Source organism: Salvia splendens, chromosome 17 (genome assembly GCF_004379255.2).
Source record: "Salvia splendens isolate huo1 chromosome 17, SspV2, whole genome shotgun sequence".
Classification (NCBI taxonomy): Eukaryota; Viridiplantae; Streptophyta; class Magnoliopsida; order Lamiales; family Lamiaceae; genus Salvia; species Salvia splendens.
The window spans coordinates 22797964-22810716 of record NC_056048.1 but is presented as its reverse complement, the minus strand read 5'-3'; the positions used below and the strand labels follow the sequence as shown (position 1 = coordinate 22810716).

The 12753-nt window shown below is 40.6% G+C and overlaps 1 protein-coding gene across 4 annotated transcripts; it reads left to right on the top strand.

Moving 5' to 3' along the window:
* The first annotated feature begins 5855 nt into the window (after positions 1–5855).
* LOC121774148 (E3 ubiquitin-protein ligase BIG BROTHER-like) lies at positions 5856–10636 on the top strand. Of its 4 annotated transcripts, none has more exons than XM_042171061.1 (8): positions 5856–6658; positions 7055–7198; positions 8232–8493; positions 8676–8710; positions 9209–9253; positions 9805–9932; positions 10104–10266; positions 10337–10636. In XM_042171061.1, exons 2-8 carry the CDS (start codon positions 7061–7063, stop codon positions 10385–10387), a joined length of 822 nt encoding a protein of 273 aa, XP_042026995.1. In that variant the 5' UTR covers positions 5856–6658; positions 7055–7060; the 3' UTR covers positions 10388–10636. The 4 variants fall into 4 exon arrangements, with proteins under 4 accessions (XP_042026995.1, XP_042026994.1, XP_042026997.1 ...); XM_042171060.1 differs by having other exon boundaries at positions 5864–6658; positions 10353–10636; XM_042171063.1 differs by having other exon boundaries at positions 5901–6658; positions 10158–10266.
* The last annotated feature ends 2117 nt before the right edge of the window (positions 10637–12753 follow it).

The following is a 12753-nucleotide window of genomic DNA, read 5'->3' as shown; positions in this document are numbered from 1 at the left end:
GTGTCGGAATGGGGTAGGGTAGGCCCAATATTTGGCATGGCCCGACCCTAACTTTAACCTCTAATATTTTGGGCCCAGTTTAATTAGCTGATAGCGGGCCTATCTATAAAATCCATTTTGGGGCCCTCAGCCTATAAATACATTAATTGGGCTTTTCATATCAATTTAAATTTAGAATATAAAAATAAATGAACTTTTAGTTTATGCTCCCTCCGTCCCTCTATAGTAGAGACATTTCTTTTTAGCACGGGATTTAAGAAAAATTGTTTTAAATGAGTTAGAAAATTGAGAATAAAGTAGAAAGGAAAAGACCAAAGTCCCAAAATGGTCCTTAATATATTGTGATTTTTTTATTTTGGTCCAAAACATTATCTTTTGAATTATTCGGTCCCTTACATTTGAAAACGGGTCACATTTGGTCCTTTTTGGACGGTCCCGCCAAATTTTTGACGGTTTTAATTACCGGGTCACAAATCCGTCACTAACACAAACCAAGCTCAACACCGCCCCTTTATGCCCTTTCAAGCAGCAAGCAACGAAGAAATCCATCTCTTCATCGTCGCCGCCGTCGTCTCTCCTCTCCCAAACCAGAATCACTCCGCCGCCGCCGCCCGAGGCCAACCCCGCCCCATCCTTTTCTTACCTGATATGAGATTTGGCTTCTCGTCTGCCAACGCCACTGTTTCCAGCAACCACGACAACAGTAAGGGGCAGCTCTGTTCCAAGTGCTTGAACCCTTCTGATTTCATCACCACTGTAACAGTAAACCGAACCATCAATACTCTGATAAATCAAATATGAAACCATCATTCTTGGAATTTGGGGGGAGGATCTGGAAGTAACATAGTAGACAGTAATTTCGACATCTCCCCAATGATGTTTGGAGATGCTGTTCCTGAACAATGGATATGAACTAATGAGGTTTCTGCAGAAATGGGTTGATTCTCATATTTTCACTAATTTGGCCCACTTAAAATACTTGTCCTGCTATCCACACATCAAAGAACACTACCCCAGAAAAAAGCATCAATCTAAACACCCGCAGTTTGTTCACTTCCCTGCAAATGAATCATGCAAGCAAAAGCAATAAAGCAATCTTGGAGCCATGGCCTTTTGAGCATCCATATTAAGTATGTGTTCATGCATATCACTGAACTCGGACATACAAAGAAAATGATGAAAAAATATTACATTGCACAAAATGTTTCTACAAAATCATTATTGTAAACATAATTTAGCTGCATCAACCCTTTGTGAATTGGTATAGCTAATTCAGGATTTATGTTCACATACCTACTGGTTAATTAATTGAACCTAAGTCGCATTTCAAAGTATTCTTATGTCCAACATCAAAAACTTTAGTTCTTTATTTTCTTTTTGTATTTCCTTTTCAAGTTCTCTGGATAAAAAACAAAGATAGCCACACAGAAGTGTAATTAAAGCACAGACGAACAAAAATACCCACCACGGATGGAGAACACTAATTTCATCAAGCAAATATCTCCAGATATGGACTGGAAAATTATAATTGACATAACCTGAAAATTTGCACCGTTCAGATCTACGGACTACACACCGGATGGGGCGGGGTTGGCCTCCGGCGGCGGCGGCGGAGTGATTCTGGTTTGGGAGAGGAGAGATGACGGCAGCGACGATGAAGAGATGGATTTCTTCGTTGCTTGCTGCTTGAAAGGGCATAAAGGGGCGGTGTTGAGCTTGGTTTGTGTTAGTGACGGATTTGTGACCCTGTAATTAAAACCGTCAAAAATTTGACGGAACCGTCCAAAAAGGACCAAATGTGACCCGTTTTCAAATGTAAGGGACCGAATAATTCAAAAGATAATGTTTTGAACCAAAATAAAAAAATCGCAATATGTTAAGGACCATTTTGGGACTTTAGTCAAAGGAAAAATATAGAGATGAAGAAAGAGTAAAGTACTTTTTGTCAAAAAAGGAAATGACTCAGCTATAGTTGGTCAACTAAAAAAGGAATATGACTCAGCTACAAAAGGACGTAGGGAGTAGTAATTTTTCACGATCAAATATTCGGTCAAATTAAATCTTACTCTCTTTCTGCCTACAAAGATACAAACTTTTCTTTTTAGTGTGTCCCATAGTAAAATGATACTCCACATATCTATTCCGATTAAAACATTTAACGTTTTTTTCCTCTCCATTTAATACTTAAACCCATCTTTTATCTTTCCAATTAAACACATTAACCAACAATTTCTAAGAGCATCCGTAGTGGTCGGACACGGCGTCCGTCTGTCCGTGCCAGCGGCACGGCGGAACGCTGCTCGCCGCTGCGCTCTTGCCGCTGGCGCGACGCTGCTCTTAGCTAAGAGCACGTCCGTGCCAGTGAGCAGCTGACGTGGCGGTTCCTGATTGGCCAACAGCAATGCCGTTGGCAAATTCAATTTTTTTAAAAAAAATCGGATTTTAATTAAAAAATCCGATTAAAAACAAAAAAAAATATTTTCCCACTTCCCAAAAAATTATATCCGTTTTCTCCCCACTTTTAATTTAATTTTCAATTTTTTTCTCCAAAAATACACATTTTCATCTATAAATACCCCCCACTTCCACACAAAAAATTTCACACCATACTACACAATTCTCATTTAAATTATCTCATTTCCATTCTTACAATTCTCAATCTTTCTTTCACTCTTACAATAAAAAAATGTCCGGCTTCGGCGATCACCCCTCCGGCTCCCACGGTTGGAACCCCAAATGGTTCGGTTCACAAACATTTTCTAGTCCGAAAACGGAATTTTCGGCCCCTGCTCAAACCCAAAGTTCGCAAGCTCCGGGTGGCTACCGGCCTTACCCGATCGACGACCAAGATGCCCCCGTGGGCAATACGGGTGGGCACCCGAACCACCCGTACCTAGAGTGGGAGGGAGCGGCGGCTTTCAAACTCCTCCTCTTCCTACTCGTGGTGTCCGCACCTCGTACAATCCGGGGGAGATGGAACAATTATTCAAAGCGTTTTTGTCTATCTCCGAAGATCCGGTGATTGACACGAACCAATCCGGGGACCATTTTTGGTGGCACATCTGTCGCCGGTCCAATGAAAACCGGCCGGCTGGAACAATCGAGCGCAACGAGAGTACGGTGCGCAATGCCATATACAGAGCCAACGAATAAATCCAAAAGTTCTAGGGATATTACCTCTAGGAAGAGCGGTCGGCGGGGAGCGGCAGAAGCGAGGTCGACATCATAAGTGTCGCGTTGGCGACCTACCAATCCCAACACTACAAACCGTTCAAGTACCTCAATGTTTGGCAGGAGGTGCGTGTGCATCCAAAGTATAGGGGATGCGTATCATCCTCCTCTAGCTCCTCCAGAAAACGGTCGAGGTTGGTATCCCTATCCGACACCGGCTCCGATGAGGTGTCCACCCAACTTGCCGGAGCTAACTTGGGTAGCCCCGACGCCGGCCCAAGTAGTTCCCAGCAGGCCGCAAGGAAGGAAGAAGTCGACGGCCAACCGCCCCCGCTCCCTTTGTGCCACCTCAACCACCCACCAACTCGTTGTGGGGGGTTTTGGCCAAACTCAATTTGGCCGATAGGTCAACTATGACCCCCGAGCAACTTCGATCGCATGTGGCAATGATACGGGGTATCCAAAGAACATTGGGGGTAGAGCCGGATAAATAGTGTTCCACGAGGGTATTTTTAGCCTTTAATTATGTAATTTTTATTTTTAGGAGTTTAATTATGTAATTTTTATTTTTTTTGGTGTTTAATTATGTAATTTTTAATTTTTAAGATTTTAATTATGTAATTTTTAATTTTTAGAATTTTAATTATGTAATTTAATTTTTTTTGTAATTTGTAATATTATTCCGGGTATTTTTAATGCATTTTAATTTTGTGGAAATGTTTTTATTTAAATTGAATAATAGAATGGTGAGACCCTTGAACTTGAACTTGTCCTTGCGTAAGAGTACGAATGTGAGTGTTGTGCTCTTGCCTAAGAATATGGAGTAAAAAAGTAATAAAAGTGGGTCCGAGCCCATATCCGTGCTCATGCTCTAAAATTTCGTGGCAACGAAGAAACGTGTAATCTTGTAGTATGGATCATGGATGTCAAGTGTGAATTTTAATTGAAGTGACTATGACATGCAAAAATTAAGGGTGACAAGTTTCCAAAATAAATCCCTCTGAACTCCGAAGTAGTATAATAAGAGCATCTGCAAAGATGGACGGACGAGTCTGTGCCGCTGGCAAGGACGAGCTCCGCCACTGCTGCACTCGCGCCGCTGGCACGGTGCTGCTCAATGCATCGAGCACGTCCGTGCCAGCGAGCAGCTGACGTGGCGCGCAGCGATTGGGCAACGGCATAGCCGTTGCCTTTGAATTATTATTATTTAATTAAAAATCGGGTTTTAATTAAAAAATGATTAAAAAAATATTTTTCCACTTCCCAAAAAAAATATATCCGTTTTTTACCACTTTTTTTTTTATTTTATTTTTCCCCCAAAAATACACATTTTCATCTATAAATACCCCTACTTTCACACCTAAAAATTCACACCACACTACACAATTCTCATCTTCATTCTCCCATATCCATTCTCATCTTCATTCTCCCATATCCATTCTCAATCTTTCTTCCAGTCATACAACATAACAATGTCCGGCCAAGGCAATAACCCCCCGGGCTCCCACGGTTGGAACCCCAAATGGTTCGGTTCACAACCGTTTCCTAGTCCGGAAACGGAATATTCGGCCCCTCCTCAAACCCAAAGTTCGGGCGTTCCGGGTGGCTACCGGCTATACCCAATCGACGACCAAGATGCCCCCGAAGGGCAATACAGGTGGACACCCGAGCCTAGGTCGACCGCCCCCTCCCAAACTCCGACTCCTCCTACTTGCAGTGTCCGCACACCGTACACTCCGGCGGAGATGAATAAATTGTTCACGGCGTACATGGAAATCTCCGAAGATCCGGTGGTTGGCACGAACCAATCCGACGATCACTTTTGGTGGTGCATCGCTCGCCGGTACAATGAAAACCGGCTGCCGGGAACAATCGAGCGCAACGAGAGTATGGTGCGCAACGCCATCTACCGAGCCAACAAAGAAATTGGCAAGTTCAATGGCTATTTCCTCCAGGAAGAGCGGTCGGCGGGGAGCGGCCGGAGCGAGGTCGACATCATCACTGCCGCGATGAGCACCTACCAATCCATGAACTACAAGCCGTTAAAGTACATCAACGTTTGGCAGGAGACGCGGACGCACCCGAAGTATAGGGGAGGCATAACATCCTCCTCTAGCGGCTCTTCCAAACGGTCAAGGTTGGTATCCCTATCCGACGCCGGCTTCGAAGACGTGGTTAGCCAACTCGCCGGAGCTAACTTGGGTAGCCCCGACGCCGGCCCGAGCGGTTCCCAACGCCGACCGCAAGGAAGGAAGAAAACGGCGGTCAACCGCCGTCGCGCCGCGGCTGCAACCGCCAATGCTCCCGAACCCGCTCCCGTTCCCGTTCCATATGCGCCACCTCCACCCCCACTAACACTTTGTGGACCCTTTTGTCCCATGCTAGCTGTCAAGAGCACGGTTGTGGGTGCTCTAACTGACCAGTTGCAGGTAAATTAAATCTGCAATCTATTTTCACCTGCTATTAAAATGAATTACACTTTCATGATTTGTAAGTATTGACGTTGCTAACAGTAATTGAGGGTCAAAAGGAGAAGAATTCTTTGCTTGGATGCAAGGTAATTGAGGGGCCCCATTTTGATCTGATCACCTCGTGTTTTATCATGTAGCTTTATACTCCGCAGTTAGCTACTAACTGTTCGACAAATTTCTTCAACACACAACCACGTCTTTCTATCTCTTGCTCCCTTTTTGTTATTTGAGACTGAATTACATCGTGATACACATGCAGATGGCGTAGATCAGTTTAATTTCAGAACTTGTTTTTGCTTTTGTTAGGGTTCAAATCAAATTACCCAATTCACTTGTTATCATTCACTATTTCTGTGAAGTAGAGTTCCAGCATTGTAGAGCATCGTATGTATGTAAAGAGAATTGGATTGGAGCAGTTGATCAGCCTAACCATACATTAACCAATGGCGATTTAGGGGAGAAAAGAGTAGTTGATCATCCCAATGGAAATGTAGAGAATATAATAATGGTGAAAAGGGGAGAATTAACAATATTATCTGAATTCCATTGACTAAGGAGGAGAGAAAGGGGGACCAAACAGTGAAGGGCAAACAAATTGGATTTGTAGATATAGTTGGAACAGTACAGCTGTAGGGCAAAGATTTTTGCAGACAGTGTTTTGGGAATTCGGTTGTGCCTTCTCCCTCTTCCAATATTTCACTTTTTCACACTTTGGGTTTACCATGTATATTTAATTCATTTTAAATTCAAAAAGTGAAAGGAGAGTAGATACAAAATAGGGGTGGGGTTGGCGTTGGCGTGTAGTGCAGGTGCAATCCGGCATAAGCGCCACAAGCAAAGCCAGACGAGACCACACTGACAGACAAAAGAGAAAACTCGCTGCCACACCCATCTCTCTCTCTCTCTCTGTGAGAATCTACACCTCCACTGCGTGTGAATCTGCCTCGCTCGTGCCTCTCCTTCATTCGCACCGTCTGTAGCAGTAAGGCTGACGCATACACGCCCTCTATTATCTGGTCAGTTTGCATTTGCGTCTGTGTTTTGGGTTCTTGTTGTTGATTTCTTGAATGAGATGTTTGATGAGGGCGTAATGTATGTTTTTTTGTGTCAAATCCGTGGGCGTTTCTTGGTTTCTTCAAGTCTTTATTTTGGATTCTTTTGAACGGTATGCTATATTCTCAGAGGATTGCCCTTTGCGTTTTCTTAGAAAGTTTCGATTTTTAATTCGGACAGCTGTGTTGCTTAAATTGCTCTGCTTTTGAAATTCTTTAGAGATGAAATCTAGTAGATAAAACTTCTGCAATTTACAATAAAGAGCGTTTGGTACTATTCAAGTTGCTGTTCGTGTCTGTGTGTTTTCTCTTCACACTGCTCTATGTCCAGTTTTTTTATGGAAGATCAATGTTATGCAGACAATAATGAACGAGAATGACCAAGTGGTGCATTACATGGACAACAGCTACTCTTACCCTGTCTCTGAGGGTTATGTTGATTACTACAGCGGTGCTTCAACAGCCCCTTTGAATTATCTTAACTTCGCCCCAATGCATGATCAGGTAAACTGTTATGCTGCTTTGCTCATTGTTAAGGAAGTATTACTGTCTATTAATTCGGTGTTTAGTTTGTTGTTTATGTTGAACTTTGTTTCTGATGCATAGTATTGCTATTGTGTTGTTATGCATCTTTCACATCTACCTGAACCAGTTTAATACAGCAAAGAATAGAACTTATTGTTGTTGGGGCTTGATAACATTTGCCAGAATATGGATTAATGTAGTTTCTTTTAGAAAAAAGGTCATGCCTATTTACATGGATTTCAGAAATGAAGATAGATGGGTACACATTATTTTGAAGGGTGTTGCATATACTGTATTATGGCAGTCTGGCCCTATTAAATGATATGTGAAGTACTTCTATGTAAATGCCTCTCTTGCTCACAAACAGAACTTTTGGATGGAAGAGTAAATAGTTGTTTGTGTATATTACTTGGATTTGGATTTTATAGTTTGCACACCCATTTTGGCACTTTCTATGCTAGAAATGCATTTTTTTGGCTGCCACATTTTGAAAATAGTTTAGAAGCCAATTGTTGGATTTCATTTTTGTGCAGACTGCTTCTGTGTTACTTTTTACTCTTATCATAAGATGGTTGGATATAAATCTGATTTTGATACACTTGTGGAATGTGTTCTAAGCTGATGATGAGTTCTTGAATAATTGCTATGCATTTTTTAGGTGCCACATTTTGAAAACAGTTTAGATTTTCAACTGTTAGATTCATTTTTTTGCAGACTGCTCTGTGTTACTGTACATAAGATGGTTGGTATTTGGATATAAATTTGATTTTGATATACTTGACGAATAATTCTAAGCTGGAGATGAGTTCTTGAATATTTGCTATAGTGGTGATTTTTGTTACTCAAATATTCTGAATGCATTTGAATATGTGCTATGTTTTTCTATTCTTGACTTTTTAGAGGATTCCATTCTTGAAATTATAGTTGTACATTATTGTGGTAGGTTATAGAAGCGATCTAAAGGCATTTGAGAAATTCATTCTATCTTATGAAGTTTTCCATTTTCGTTTAGGAATCGATATATTGGTCAATGCATATGAATTCCTATAAATATGGACAACCCAATCCAGAGGGTTTCTATTATGGACTCTATGATGACAATGACCTTCCTCCAAGAATGGATTCTAACAGGAGAGTTTGGGAATATTCCTCAATGGCAACCACAGAAGATCCTATAACTGTAGACATACCACCCGAACAAAGTGTGGTTTCTGAAGTGCATTCTATTCCTGAGGAAAGTGTGGTTTCTGAAGTGCATTCTATTCCCGAGGAAAGTAAGTTCTTAGTACATTCAGGTTGAGTTGCAAGTTAAAACACAGAAACCAAATTTATCATCTCTGAGCAGGGTTAAAAACTTAAAAGTCATTTGCACATCTAGTGCCATTTTTCTTAAAACCCAGGTTCTCATTCAAGCCTTAAGTTTAGCATGTTCTTATAATATTTCTCTAACATGCAGGATTACCAAATGATCAAGATGCTGCCAATGATGAGGTTGGACTATTAGTGTATCGTTCATTCATACATTGTTCTACTTTTTTCCACAATAGAACTGTAAATGCAAATTTGCTAACTGAGCACTCTAAAACATGCTACATATCCCAGTATCTTTTTCTATCTGGATATTGGTGAAAGAGGTTTCTAGTGAAGTGAGATATTTGAGACTAAGCCACTGAAATAAATGTACAAAATCACATGGAAAATGAATGAAACAGCCTTCGTTCTCAATTTACTGATAAGTCTTGTGGAAATTACATCAGACATGCTAAAAAAGGTTCTAATAGCCGTGTTGCAATTTTATGACTTGGAATAATACTATTGACTAATAATAGTTGTAAACTTGTACCTTTGTGAGAGGGAACCTTGAATTTCTAATAAGTTAGACGGTCACTAGTCAGCTCATCTTTGGGGACAATTCCTGCATTAATCACCATTGAAGAATTCTACTAATGTTTGATTTTGAACTTTTGTTTCTTGTATTTGTTACTGTAGGTTGCATGGCAAGATGATATTAACCCTGATACCATGACGTATGAGGTACGAAGAAAGCATTTATCTAGAAATATGGATTACTCCCTTCTTAATAACTGTTTCCTTGTAAGCTCAGCACTTAAAAGTAAGAAGTACTAGAGAACTGAGTATGCAACTTAAGGGTGGACAGTGTTTCCAATTTATTATACATAACACAATTACATAAAAGAGTTAACATGACAATTTTTGCTAGTTTTATGTTCAGTGTAAAATTTGTTCATGAAGTTGGGCAATGAAGGATTTCTGGGAATATTATGAAACTGTTTCAGTGTTGCAATGGTTATAATTTATAATAGTTTAACCTTTTTTGGAAGAAAGGAAAATTGTAATTGGGATCTGTCCAATGTAAAAGTGTGGGAAGAAGAATGTAAATACTCTTCGTAGTGAGCCATTGAGCTGCATCTCGCAAGGTTAAACGCATAGATAGACATGCAAATCAACAATAATTTTGTGAAAAAGAATTTCATATGTGACAGTTTCTCTAGCATTTTGTATGGTTGGTGTGATGCCAGCCTTAGAACCTACTATATTGTTTATCTGTTTGCATTCCTCTATAGGAACTGCTTGATTTGGGCGAGGCAGTGGGAACTCAGAATCGAGGACTTTCTCAAGAGCTCATTGATCTACTTCCGACCTCAAAACACAAGTCTGGTGGAATTTTCTCAAGGAAAAAATCTGAAGAGAGGTGACCTTTAATAGATAATAATATTTCAAATTTTCAAATGCACCAGGAAAACTGTCTCTCTTTGATATACTACTTCCCAAATTCCATAAAAAAAAATTTCCTTTAACTCTTTAAGGGAAAAGGCTTTTAAAACAGGATCAAAATGCTAGATAGTAATATATTTTTTTTCAGTTTTTCTTCAGTCCTAAATTCAAAAGTTTTCATGGTTTCTTGTGGGAGAACCAGATGTGTCATTTGCCAGATGCGGTATAAAAGAGGGGACAGACAAATCAATTTACCGTGTAAGCATGCTTACCACACTCATTGTGGCTCCAAGTGGCTTAGCATCAACAAGGTAATTCGACACCATCTTTAACAACTGGCCTTGTGCATTCTGTATTTCTTAATAAATTTCTTAATAGCAGATTCACTTCTTTCCAGACATGTCCAGTATGCAACACTGTGGTATTTGGTGATGATCAGCACAATGATTTGCCAAATTGACTGGAAGTTCCATAGAGAAGGAGCTATTTCTTGCACATTTGTGTTCTCTCATACATAGAAGAGCTTTGCAGAGTGTGTAGTTTAGAAAATCTAGTTCTATTTGTCAGAGTGGCATCCAATTTTCTTTTGTTTTTCTTCTAAATGATTCTGAAATGATTCTGAAATCAACATTTGTTCACGATATTACAGTGTTTATTTACCATGACAACAGTTTTCAAGCATCTTATATTTCTATTGTGAAGTACAAGAAAATAAGATTCACAAACATAGCATAAAGTATCTTTAGAAGTGGAGTGCAAGTGTTACTATTTGCTTGTATTTTTTCATTTTCTTTTTTGGTGATGCAAATTTTGTTGGACCACTGTTGGAGTATGATACATAAAGTATGATCCGATACTGATATAACTAGGAAGTTGACGGTGGAGGGATTTAAAACTGTAATACTAGTATACTGGCGTAGATGTGGAGGCCCGCATTTCTATTGAGGTGGTGACTACGGTGGTCATTTTTGGGGATGGAGATCATTAAAATTTGTAAGGTGGGGGTGGTGAAGATTCATACTTGTACGATGGGGTGGGGGTGAAACGTATTTGTAGGGTGGTGGCAATGGGGACTCGTACTTGTAGGGCAGTGGTGGAGGGGACTTGTACTTGTACGATGGAGGCGTAGCCGCGTAGGTGACTCATACTGGTATGGTTGTGGAGGTGGTGACTCATACTTATATGCGGAGGATAGGACTCATACTTGTGCATCGGAGGTGGAGGAGATTCATATTTGCCAGGAGGCAGTGAAGGGGACTTGTACTTGTACGGTGGGGGTGGAGATTCGTACTTGTAGGGTGGGGGAAGGGACTCATACTAGTACGACGGCGGTAGGGGCGATTCATATTTGTATGGTGGCGGTGGTGGCGACACATATTTGTAGGATGGCGGTCAATGAGACTCGTACTTGTGTGGTGGAGGTGGAGATTCATACTTGTAGGATGGCAGAGGTGGAGATTCGTACTTGTAGGGTGGGGGAGGGGACTCATACTTGTATGACGACAATGGGGGCGATTCATATTTGCATAGCGATGGTGGCAGCGACTCATATTTGTAGGGCAACTGTGGAGTGGACTCGTACTTGTACGGTGGAGGTGAAGATTCGTACTTGTAGGGCATCAGAGGCAGAGATGCGTACTTGTTGGGCGGCAGTGGTGGTGACTAGAATCCAAAATTTTAATGGGAAGGCATTTGTAGATGCAACAAGTATACATATGGAGAAGAGAGCTACGAGAATCCGGAGCTCTGTACCATATGTCATGATCGCACTTTGATAAGAATAGCAATGCCCAAAATCGTGACTAAAGAGCTGGAAATAAGAAAAGGGGAAATTGAAATGATATTGTCAATGACTAGATAATCCCTTAGACATCAAGGATAATCAAACTCATTATAATAAACACTTCTCACAAAGACTCGAATGAAAATTTTAAACATCATTACAAATTTGCCAGAATCTAGAAAGAAAAATCTACATAGACTATAAAAATGGTAAGCGACGAAAATGAATATGGTCACATGTATGAGAGCATCCACAATTAGGGGTAAGCAAAAAAACCGGAATCCGAGTATCCGAACCGAACCAAACCGAAATTTTGAAATTCGGTTCGGTTATTTCGGTTTTTCGGTTCGGTTCGGTTTTGAAAATACAAAAATTTCGGTTTTTCGGTTCGGTTCGGTTCGGGCGAAAAAAAATTGAATAACCGAATTTATTTAATTATTTATTTTATTATATATATGTTACTATTATTTAATTATAACTAAAAGTAAAAGCCCTAATTGGAAACTCACATATGGATTAGGGATATTATCATTTTTATCATGTTATGTTTTGTTGGTTGAAATCTAAGTTTCTGTACTGTTTTCTTTCTCTCCAGATTTTCGGTTTTTTAATTCGGTTTTCGGTTTAAGGTTTTCCGATTTTTCAGTTTTTTATATAATTTCGGTTTCTCGGTATAGTTCAGGTTTTTAAGTTCAGTTTTCGATTTTTCGGTTTTCGGTTTCGGTTCGGTTTTAGTTTTAGGCGAAATTCGGTTTTTTGGGTTCGGTTATGTTAGGGCGAAAAACCGAACCGAAACCCGATTGCACACCACTATCCACAATGGCGGATGTCCCGGACGTCCGCGCGGGACGTCCGCCATTAGGCAGCATGCATACGGATACGGATGTCCGCCGCGGACACCGGAGTTCCACGGCTTTTCGGGACGTCCGCCATTGCGTTGACACGACAGACGTCCCCGACGGACGTCCTGATTTTTTTATTATTTTTTGTGGATGTCCTTGGGGATGTCCGCCAT